Consider the following 12,734-nt stretch of genomic DNA (forward strand, 5'->3'; position numbering starts at 1 on the left):
TTATCTTATGGTTGACCTCTGCATCAGTGTTTTGGTTCCCCGAACGTGGCAGCCTTGGTCATGAAAGCAGAACAAAAGTTTATCGTTCTTAGCACTGTTGGATATTGGTGTCATCAGGGAAAAGATCAGGTATTGAAAATACATTTGAGGGAGTTACGTAAGTCAGCCATGGAGGCCATTAATGAAATATTCATCTCTTCCACCCCTACCACCCATACCTCTAAAGGTACTGCTCCAATTTGATTGGCTAGTCATAAAATATTTAGGATAGTAATAGACATTTTGGCCATGATATCCCTGTCTGCAAACAAATAGAAACTTATACCAATCACATTTCTTCGCATTTTTCCTTAGCTTCCTGTGCCATGTCTTTTCGTGTATTCCTCTTGATAAACATGATGAGAAAACCATTTTCCACACATTCCCACGCACCACTCTCAGGGTTAAATTCCATCTGCACGGTAGTGTAGTGCTTAGCGCAATGCTCTACAGTACCTGTGACCCGGGTCCAATTCCAGCTGCTGCTTGTAAGGAGTTTGTACATTCTCCCCGTTACTGCGTGTGCTTCCTCTGGGAGCTCCAGTTTCTTCCAACAGTCCAAAGACCCACCAGCTGGTAAGTTAATTGATCATTGTAAGTCATCCCCTGACTTGGCTAGGATTAAATCGAGGGATTGCTGGGCAGTGTGCCCCGAAGGGCCAGAAGGGTCTACTCTTGTCTGTAACTCAATAAATGAATAAAAATCTCTGCCTGTCTTATCAATTCACCAGTAGTGTCCTTTGTTCACCATCTTCATTGCGACAATCACCCACATTATCAAGGATGACCTACCCCCCAGGAATCGAAATTGTCTACAGAACAGATGGCAGACGTTTCAATCTTGCCGGTCTCAAGTCCAAAAACAAGACATCCACGAGTTCCCTCATCGAGTTCCAATACGCAGATGACAACAGTGTTGCAGCTCTCTCAGAAAACCACCTACAACAGATTCTGACTGCCTTCAACCGTGCATACACGAAACTTGGACTTACCATCAATTCCAAGAAGATTCAGATCATCTATCAACTGTCACCAATTGAGACAAATCGGATAGAACCATTATTTCAACTTGGCGAAACAACCCTGGAAAACATGGACCACTTTCCGTATCTTGGAAGTCACCTCTCCTCCAATGTTGACCTTAATGACGAGATCCAACATCGAGTTAAATGTGCTGGAACAGCTTTTGGACATCTCCGAACAAGAGTCTTTCATGATCGTGACATCCAAACAGACACCAAAATGTTAGTGTACAAAGCAGTGGTAATCCCAATACTCCTGTATGCATCAGAAACCTGGACAATATACTGACGACATCTGAAGACACTTGAAAAGTTCCATCAACGCTGTCTTCGAAACATCTTAAATATCAGCTGGGAAGATAGAAGAACCAACGTCAGTGTGCTAAATGAAGCAAAAACAACAAGCATTGAAGCCTACATCATCAAGAACCAACTAAGATGGAGCAGTCATGTTGTTCCGATGAAAGACAAACGTCTGCCGAAACAAATCTTCTCCTCCCAGCTTAAAGAAGGCATACGTAAAAGAGGCGGACAACAGAAGAGATTCAAAAACGTCTTAAAAGCCAACATGAAGAAATGTAACATCGACATCAACAATTGGGAAACCAATGCCAAGGACAGGAAACTCTGGCAATCCATCATCCGAGAAGGAACAGCAACTTTCGAAGCCAACAGATGTGCAGAATTAGAAGAAAAGAGAAGAAAATGGAAAGAGAGGCAGCAACAACCAAAGCCCGATCTGCCATCTGGAACTACCTGTCCTGAATGCGGAAGAACTTTCAAAGCCAAGATTGGACTCATAAGCCATTTGAGAGCCCATAAGTAGATCAACAGAACGAAGACCATCATCCTTGACCTCGAGGATAGCCATGACGATTGTCCTGAGGCCTAAGACTACCCTCCCCATCATCAACACCACCAACTTTTGCTTCATCTGTGGACTTACACATCTCTTACATTTACATTCAAATTATTGACATATAACAGCAGTAGGTGAACCATCAGCTGTCCCCAGGCTACACGACTGGTTATAGTATTTTAATTGTAAAAACTGCACATGACCATCACCATCTGCTTCCTATCACCAAACCAATAAACGGTTGACTAGTACACACTCCGGATAGAGGGTGTGAGGAAAATAAAGACAGGGTGGCTGGAGTCATTTTTAGCCGAGGTTTAATGTCATTAAAATTCACTGGGTAGTCCTAAACCGGATGCTGTTGAAACACCAAAGACTGTGAACTTCTGTTGAAGTACGGAAGCAGGAACTCGAGAAATCTTGACAAAATGTCATGGTTATGTTATTGATTTAAAGCATACGGAATTTGACTGAGGACAAATGTAGTGTTAATGTCAAATTGGATCAAGTCATTATGAGTCTGTAGATTACACATTAGAGAGCATTCTCTTCTCTCAGTTTACCTATTATTTTGTCTTGTATTGTTTAGTTAGTCCCTCATAACAATCTCCAATCACATCGCCATCTTCATACCTGCTTGCTTCTCTGTCTCCCCAGTTCACAGTATTATCTGTCTCCCAATGTTATAGAACATAGGAACTTGAGTTGGCATTCAAGCCCTTGGGCCTGTCCTGCCTTTCAGTTATCTCACGGCTGGTTGCAATTTGGAACTTAATCTGATTCTGTGATTCTTCATAATCTTGCTGAGCTGAAATCAGCCACAGACAAACCTCTGCAGCATTTCTGAGGAGTGGTCACAGTCTCATCAGGCATTGCCTTTGCCTCGGGTCACTGATGTTCCTGTGGATACCTGGGTTATGTACCACGTTTATTTCTCAGTGCAATGAAGTCACTGTAACGTAGTCCATCTTTTCCTCATGTTACCATTGGAAGACTCCAATACTGAGTCTGGCCAGTACTGGCCCTTTCAGAATCTTGATTTGCTTTCTTCACCCAGCAATGATTCCAACCAAACTGAACAGCGTTGTTCCTACATTTGACACTTTGTAATGTACTTCATTGACAGCAAGATATTTTGAGTCATGGTGAGTTCATGAACAGTGTTATATAAACCCAACTCTCTTTTTCGTTCACAGGTCAGATGAACTGTAAAAGTCAGTGTGCATAGCATAAGGGATCAGCATGTCATAGTCATTGTCATAGAGTCATACAGTAAGGGAAATAGCCATTTGGCCCAACTAGTTCATACTGGCCAAGATTACCCTTCAAAGCTAGTCTCCTATATCTCCAATGAGCTTTTATTTAGATAAATATATTTACTGTTCAATTTAATCCATGAACCTGGTCATTCTAGATCAGCGGTTCCTGACCTTTTTTATGCCATGGGCCAATACCATTAAGCAAGGAGTCCATGGTCCCCAGGTTGGGAACTCCTGTTCCGAAATCTTATTTTCATTTATATAACCTTCATTTTTTCCTTCATTCTAGATATTATCTGTGCCATATTTCACACACATGATGTTTAAATGCATTTAAGAGCATAAAATGATCTTTTTAGGAAATTAGAATTACTATTAACAACACCTGCCAATTCAGCAGGTTTTGATTCCACAGATACTGGCCTAGCTGTTTCACAGTCAAGATTAACAACCATGTGTTAAAAATTGACTCCATCTCTATAGTGGTTAATTTGCCTCTCTGGGAATTAGTGACTACCTAAATGGTGCCCATATTATTGATTGCATTTCTACAGATTTTAATTGACTTCCCTTGTATTATTAGAAAATGACATAAAAATATTGGAAGAACAGTGAGAAGTGGTGGCACAGCTAGTGGAGGTTTCAATGGATCACAGACCTGAAAAATTTAATGCTGTTTCTCTTTCGCAGATGCTGACTGATCTGCTGAGTGTTCTCAGCATCTTTCTGTTTAATTTTATCTCAGTATCTGCATTCATCCAGTGGAACTAGTAGACCTTGACCTCCACTGCTGGCTGTGTGGAACTTGCACATTCAACCCGTGACCATTTGGGTTTCTTCCCAGTGCTGCTGTTATCTCTCACATCCCAAAGATCTGTGGGTCACGTAGTTAACCAGCCATTGTAAAATGCCTCTAGTGTGTAGGTGAGTGGTAAAATCTAGGGGGAATCGACAGGAATGTAGAGAGAATTTATATAATAAAACAGTGTAAATGTGTGCTTAATGTTGGGGTCAACAGACCTGTTTCCATCTCAAGTAACTCTATAAGAAACACTTGGAAATGGCTTTCAGATGGAAACACAACATTTTTGTAAAATGGTAGGCTGAGCTTATGATTGAGCAATAACTGAGAGAAAAAATATTTTTCCTTTGGTCTGTTCAATTGCAGCCACTTGGCTCAGAACCCGTTTGTCTGTGATTGCCACCTGAGGTGGCTGAGCGAATATCTCCACAACAACCCGATTGAAACCAGCGGTGCCCGCTGCAGCAGCCCACGCCGTCTGGCCAACAAGCGCATCAACCAGATCAAGGGGAAGAAGTTCCGCTGCTCAGGTAAACCCCAGTTCAAGAAGTTAACTGCACGTCCAAATCAGATGCATAAATGGGGGCTTGTCCTTCACATTTCAAATTGGCACCAAGAGATGGAAGTCAGAATGGGAAGCAGGTATGTCCGCCACACTAGCCTGCTGCAGTTAGAGACAGGGAAAAGTGGAACGCACAGCAAGGTAAGTTCCAATGATCTTCTCAGATTGTGCTTTGCTTTCATTGAGAGTTGTTATTGTGTGTTGAAATACATATTTATTTAAAAAATAGAATTACTGAGATAGTCAAATCAAATTTGTCTGGTACAAGAGTAATTAGGAAGCAGAACTATCTTTACAAATTAAATTCATGGAAGATTATTAAATTAAAGGAAGAATGACGGGAAGGACAGTGGACTATAATGAAGGCTAATGGCTTTATTCTAATAAATAGAATTTAAAATGGCATTTCTTCTTTCTTATATTGAGCACACAGTAAGTGGAGGAGCTCACGAGGCCATGGTAGAGAGATGTCTGACAGTGTCAGATCCGGGGCATTTAGACCTCAAATGTCAGGTGTAGACAAAGTGGGGTTTTGGTGGGTGATGGGGGGAGGGGTTGTCAGCACATTTGATATTGGAATCATGTGGTAGAGAGGGGAGATAATCATAGTTTTGGAGAATGGCGATAGGAGCCCTGAAGGAGACTAGTTGCAAGAAATAAATGCGGAACTTAAAGAGGATTTAACTACGTCTGGTTCCAAGCACTGATACGTCTGTTCAGGCAGGTAGCTCGGTGTTCATCTGCATCAAAGCAGGACTTACATTCATGTGAAAGCTTACTTCTGCATGGGCCATGGAAGGATAAATGAATTTTGAAGAAGTGACATGTATTGTGTGCCATCAGATACTACTGAACTTCCCCAGGTACCATGGTGTAGGCATGCAGGGGTTCCAGAAGTAACCCGGTAAATATCACAAAAGGTTCAAGCAGAAACCAACTTGCCTTTAGTAATGGGTTTTTCAATAAAAGTATTTATCATGACAAATTTATCATAACCATTTCACCTGGCAAAGTAATTACTAAGCTATTGTCCCTGAATTTGTGAGAATCTTCTACAAAACAATGAAATCCTTTATATTAAAACAGGAAACTCTGGAAATACTCAACAGCTCAGTCAGTGACAGTGTTTCTGGCCAAAGGCGGTTTTTGAAGCTTTTTTAGTTCAAAAATAACATCCACAGTTAGGATCTGTCTGCATAAAGAGTTCAACCAACAAAGCATTACGTCACTGGAGTATTCTCCGCACCCCATTTTCTTTTCTGCAGGCAAATAAATGAGTGACTGCCTTTCAAAGGGAGCCTTCCACACCTTAATATTATAAACCACTTTGCAACCAATTAAGTATAATTGAATTGTGGTTACTGTTGTGCTGTTGACAAAGGCAGCTGAGGAAACCTTGAGTTCAGGCGCAAATTATACTTCAGTTTTGCTTTGAAGTTCAATCTAAATCAAAGGCAGCAGCTGGCACAATAGGAGTTTACCCAATTATGTACTAATGACAACTAAAAGGTTCAACTGCACAGCAACTGCCTGACAGATTGTCCTCATGTGATGTATATCTATGCATAGAGTAATTGCCTGCTCCCTTGCTGGGAAAGCTACTAAGATTCAGCTAGCTATACCTTCCAAGTGTAAACTAGTAATATTAATACATCAGTCAGGATATGTTTTTTCCACCAAACATGGAGAAACAGATAACTCTGATAAGCGCAAACACTAGGAAATCTGCAGATGGTGGAATTTCAAGCAACACACATAAAAGTTGCTGGTGAACGCAGCAGGCCAGGCAGTATCTCTAGGAAGAGGTACAGTCGATGTTTCGGGCCGAGACCCTTCGTCAGGACTAACTGACATTCACGACGAAGGGTTTCGGCCTGAAGTGTCAACTGTACCTCTTCCTAGAGATGCTGCCTGCTGCGTTCACCAGCAACTTTTATGTGTAGTTCTGATAACATTTTTAACAATTCTATAGAGAGAAATACGGCGCAGATGCAAAGCACTTGGCTCAATAAGTTCTGTGTCGACCCATTTTCCCGCATGCAGCCTACATCTCTCTAAGCCCTGCACTTCCCTGTACCTATCCAACTATACTAATGTACCTGCCTCAACAACTTCCAATGAGAGTTCGTTCCACCCTCTTTGTGAAAAGTTTGCCCCTCAGATCCCTTTAGAATTTTTTCTCTTCTCACCATAGATCTATGACCCTAGTTTTGGACTCCCCTACCCTGGGTAAAGTCTGTTACCATCAACCTTATCTCACTCTCTGATAATTTTCAACACCTCTATAAAGTAGATCCTCAATCTACTAAGTTCCAAGAAATAAAAACATATACTGTCCAACTGCTCTCTATAACCCTGGCTTTCTAGTCCTAGCAACGTCCCCATAAATCTTTTGCGTACTCTTTCCAGTTTAACCATATCTTTCCTATAATGGGGTGCCTAAAACTGTACACAGTACTCCAAGTGCAGCCTAACCAACCACTTATGCAACTACAACATAATGACATCAATGCCATGACTGAAGAATGCTGGCTTGCTGAATGCCTTTTTCAACACCCTGTCCAACTGTGACATACTTTCAATGAACTATGCATTTGTACTCCCAACTCATCTGTTCCATTACACTCCCTGCTGCCCTACGATTCATTATCCAAGTCCTCCATTTGTTTGACTTTCCAAAATGTATCACCTCACAATTAACTTTATTGAAGTTCATTTCTACTCCCTGGCTGACTTCTTTAACTGATAAATGTCCCGTGTAATGTTTGATACTGTTCTTCACTATCAACAACACCTTCTAACTTTGTGCTGTCCACAAACTTTGTGCATTCACATCCAAATTGTTCATATAAATAATGAATAACAAGGATCCCTGTGGCAAAACACTATTTACCAGACTCCATTTTGAGAAGGAACTACACTCTGCTTCCTACTTCTGAGCCAATATTTGAATCTTTCTAATTAGCTCTCTATGGGTCCCATGGAATCTAACCTTTGCCATCAGCCTATGTTGTGTGACTTTGTCGGAGCCTTGCTAAAATCCAAACAGACAATAACTACTGCCAAACTCTTAGGTTACCTCTTCACAAAACTCAGAAAGATTTGTGAAGCATGACTTTACATGCACGAAGGCATGCTGACTTCTTCGAATCAGATTCTGTCTATCCAAATGGTAATAGACCCCGTCTCACATAATTCCCTTCAGTAACACGCCTCAACCCCAAAAGTAGTTCCCTGGCTTGTCCCTGTTGCTCCTTTTAAACAATGGAACAACATTATCCACCTTCTAGTCTTCAGGAACTACACCAGTGACCAACATTAAAACAAATATTTCCCTAACAGCCTCTGTAACTTCTTCTCTAGCTCTCACAGAGTCCGAAACGGCACCCAGTCAGGCCGAGGGGATTTATTCCCCTTTATGCATTGTAGAGTTGCTGATATATCCTCCTTGGTAACATGAAAGCCCTCCAAGACATCACCAGTCATCTCTCCTATTGAGCAACCATGATATTTCTCAAAGTTCAAAGTAACAAGGAAGTACAATAGAATCAATGAAAAACTACACAAAGACAGACGAGCAACCAAACGTGCACAAGAAGACAAACTGTGCAAATACAAAAAAACTAAATACTGAGAACTTGAGTTGTTGATCTTTGAAACTGAGTCCATACGTTGTTTTCAATGATCGATTCAGTGTTGTGGTGAGTGAAGATGTTCACATTGGTTCAGGAGTCGGATGGTAATCTCTGTTCCTGAACCTCGTGGTATGGGACCTCAGTAAAGACTATGGAAACAGCTTTGTTAAAAATCCCACTCTTTATCTGTGGCTTGAGACATAGGCAACCCTGATGATCTCTAAGGGGACCTACACTCTCCCAAGCCATCCTTTCACTCTTAAAGAGCCTCTTGATGTTTTCTTTAACCTCACTTGCCACGCCCATCTCATACCTTCTCTTTGCTCTCCTGATTTTCCACTTAAGAACACTCTTAACCTTTTTTATGGTCTTCAAGATATTCTCTCATAACTGACCATATCCTAAACCTTTTTGATGAATAGAACCTCAGTATCTCAATTGTACCCTGCTGTCTAGATAATGACTCTGAAATTTTCCTGTACACATTCAATACATTACACACAGTATAGGTTTTAACTCTCTGGTGTACCAAAGCCTCCTCATCCTTCCTACGAGGGGTGATTGATAAGTTTGTGGCCTAAGGTAGACGCAGTCAATTTTAGAAAACCTAGCACATTTATTTTTCCTACATTTACACACATAGTCCAGCGGTCGTAGAGCATACGGATCCCTTCTTTGTAGAAGTCGGCGTCTTAGACCTTCAGAAAGCGGTCCACAGCAGGGGTGATTGATAAGTTTGTGGCCTAAGATAGAAGGAGATGAGTTATTAACTTCAAACTTTCTGCATTTTCACTCAAATAGTTGAACTGCATGTGCATGTAACAAGAGCGGTATAACTAATCCATGATCACTAGTTCTAACATGAACACTTACAGTACATGATTTCTAAATGGGTGTTCTCAAACAATATAGGGTGTTCTTGATGTGACAAGTGCACTGTGTCTCTACAAGGACTATTATTGTGGTCCCTCTAACAATGTTATCTGCTATGGATGATGCCAGGAGGGCTTGAGATAGACTCGATACCTGTGACAAATAAAGATAATCGAATCTAGTCTAAATTCTAATGAAAGGTCTCAATCCAAAAGTTTATTCCTCTCCACAGACGCTACCCGACCCACATTCAGTTCACTCACTAATACAACCATATTGTTCAGACAATAATGAGAAATTTTTCTACACACCTGCTCCTCAAGTTCCCGCTGACTGTTGTGAGTTCTATAACACAGCCCTGTTAGAATGACCATTCCTTTCTTGTTTCTAAATACCAGCCAAATAGCCTTGCTGGATGATCCCACTGGAATATCCTGTGTCAGTACTACTGTTATGACGTGCCTTACCAAAAAGGCAACAACCACTTCTGACTCTGTTGTACCTCTGAAGAAATGAAGGGGATCACATCCCCTCTGATGATATGGTGTTAATTCATCACATTTTATAAATAATTGCAAATCAGACAGATCTACAGTTTGTTTCCTTTACTGTGCTCATCTCATTACAAAGCAGAAGGCTGTTCTGACATAATCTTCTTGTTTTCTACAATTGTCATTCAGCTGTCAATGAGTTTAGTTTTATAAAAGCCTGGGGTGGATTCCCATAGAAAAAAAATGAATTTTTGTGAATTTAATAAAAACTTTTTTTAAAAAAAAGGTTTCTACATAACTTCATGAGTCACTGGAGGTCAGGTGAGTCTGTGTATTAAGTGAGTTGTTGGATGGCTGTTTTTTGCATCACTATAATACATCCAGAGAATTTATTTCAGAGCAGACAGATAAATTACCTGCAAAGTTCTTTACAAATAATACCGACCGCTCCATGCAGTAGACTTTAACACATATGATCAAATGTTCACGTCTGAAATACAGATCAGTCTGGAAGGCACAATTTGAGCACTATCTTTGTTACATCATTTATCAACAAAGTTTAATCGAAGGAAGCAATATCAAAGCAAGCAGTTTATTCACAGAAATAATATAAAACAAGCCTCCAACAAAATGCAGCAAAGTCAATTCAGATATGGCAGAATTTTGTTTGATAAAAATGGTATGTATTTCTCCAAAGAAGTCCAATAAGGCAGAATAGTAACAGTTTATGTGCACCAGATCAATGCCAATGACTTATACTTTATTTCTTGATATGGAACGATTGGACAACTGGACATTAGTGTGAATCCTGTGGTTAGGCTTCACACTGACTTCTCTGCTTTCAAATTTCCAAAGCACAGACTGGATGGATAGATTTCTATTATTTCCAAAACATCCCATTAAGGGTAAAAACATTAATAATGTTTTAAATGGGTTGCATTCCTATCCCAGATATTTGAAATGTAAGATTGTGTTTCAGGGCAAATGTGGTAATGGAAGCTCCTTTCTTTCAGTGAGAGAGAATTGAATTGTAATAAATGTTTTCATGGAAAATAAGAAAGTGTGCCACACTACATTCAGTTTGATAGTGTTTATCTTTACCCTCTTGTATTTACTTGATGTCAATATTTTTCATTGCCAATTCAGTTTGCACTGCTCAAAATCAGCCTCTTTATCACAGCACATCCATATAATTCACATTTAGTTTTAATATCTGGATAATGACCAAGTGTAAGAGTGGTGGCTACAGTCACTGGATAAAGTAGCAAGATATATTGAAACTGCACCATTGTAAATTGTGACTTAAGAGTGGAGAAAGGAAGCTGAGGAGGAAATAAAAGTCGTGTTGTTCACTTGCATATATCCCCGGTTTACCCTATGTTGTAAGGATTCGTGTCAGTGGGTATATAGCAAATCTACTCCTTTGATGGACAGATTGAAACTCCTCTTGGTAAATTGTTGCAATGCAGATTAAGCTAAATTTTCTTTTCCCACATTAACCATCTAATTCACAAATACAGAGAAGGCAAATGAAAACCAACGAATCCTCTATTGTCCTGTGTTATACTTTACAGCATGAGTAGCATACTGTGTGCTCAGGACAATAGGTTTTCAGACATACCCTTAAAATCATCTGGACTTGGAAAGCACAGGCTCCTCTTGACATGAAATGCAAAGTTTCACATTGTCGATATAATCAGAGGACTCCATATGTCAAACTTGGCTTGAAAAGCTTATCAGAATCAGAATCAGGTTTATTATCACCAGCATGTGACGTGAAATTTGTTAACTTAGCAGCAGCAGTTCAATGCAATACATAATCTAGCAGAGAGAGAGAAAAAATAATAATAAAATAAAACACAATAATAAACAAATAAATCAATTACGTATATTGAGTAGATTATTTTTAATGTGCAAAAACAGAAATACTCTATATTTAAAAAAGTGAGGTAGTGTCCAAAGCTTCAATGTCCATTTAGGAATCGGATGGCAGAGGGGAAGAAGCTGTTCATGAATCGCTGAGTGTGTGCCTTCAGGCTTCTGTATCTCCTACCTGATGGTAACAGTGAGAAAAGGGTGTTGTTGCTTGTATTAAATTATAATTCTAACATATCAGCTAGAGAAGGAAAAAAAATGTCTCAAATAAGGAAATAATTACTTGGAATATTTTGAGAGAAGATAAAACATAGGGCTGCTGATGCTAATAAGACCAAGGTGAAAGAGAGAGCATGTGGTATGCAGATAAATATTGGTCTTAGTGTCAGATGGAAGTTTGTCCATTCCATAGAGTGCTGTTCTGGAGCTGAATTGACATTAGTTGCAGGCACATCACCTAATGAGTCCAGATGAAGGGTTTCAACCCAAAGTGTCAACTACCCATTTCCTTCCATAGATGCTACCTGACCCAACTGAATTTCTCCAGTATCTTCGTTTGTTGCTCCAGACTCCAGCTTCTGTAGTCTCTTGCATCACCATTCAGTGATCTTGTTCTTAATGAAAATTGCCTCCATTCCTAAAATCATTCATTCATAGTAGACATTGTTTAGCTGCGTCTGACATCCTTTCAGCCCCTGTCATAGGACATTTCTTCATGTGTGAGCCTAAGTGGTTAGGATTTCCAGGTTGCTCAACAGATCCCTTGCTTGTCCTCCCTTCGCATTTATGCACAGTATTGTCCCACGTCTTGCTGTGTTGATTGGGAGCAGATATCAGGGAGCACTTTTCACACTTCCTTGCTCTGACACACCTAAGTATTCCCAAAAGGCAATGAATGGAGATCCTCGGTGTTCAGTATCACATCACCAGTGAATATGCTTCCTGAGCTAATATAAAGAGAACACTGGTGATGTTTAAATCATTCCACAGATCTGTCCTCCCAACTCTGGAATAGCTTACAATTTTAGAACACTTCCCTGTGCATTCATTGCTTCTGATTCCCAAATGTCAAGTGCTTACTGCACCTTCAGCCAACTAGGTAATGCATTATCTTTACATGTCCTTGCCACCCTGCTCTTCCTCCTCCTAAGTCATGTTTACAATTGGAGACTTGTGGTTAACCAGGTTGGTTGCTTCCTTTCAGTAGGATCCATTTTTGCCATGGCACTGAAGGTGTAGTGACTGCATAGGCATGTATTTGTGATTGCTCATTCAACTGGAAAATCAACCATCATAAAACTAAATGTTGAAGAGGAA

General features: G+C 40.2%; 1 protein-coding gene across 2 annotated transcripts in view; it reads left to right on the top strand.

Moving 5' to 3' along the window:
• The window catches only part of LOC134349406 (slit homolog 3 protein-like), a 674,478-nt gene that overhangs the window by 527,376 nt on the left and 134,368 nt on the right, over positions 1–12,734 (top strand). For both annotated transcript variants that reach the window (XM_063053662.1, XM_063053663.1), the window contains one exon: positions 4,348–4,511. In XM_063053662.1, coding sequence (XP_062909732.1) covers positions 4,348–4,511 — 164 coding nt within the window. The remainder of the gene's footprint in view (positions 1–4,347; positions 4,512–12,734) is intronic.

The sequence above is a fragment of the Mobula hypostoma genome, chromosome 7 (assembly GCF_963921235.1).
Source record: "Mobula hypostoma chromosome 7, sMobHyp1.1, whole genome shotgun sequence".
Lineage (NCBI taxonomy): Eukaryota > Metazoa > Chordata > Chondrichthyes > Myliobatiformes > Myliobatidae > Mobula > Mobula hypostoma.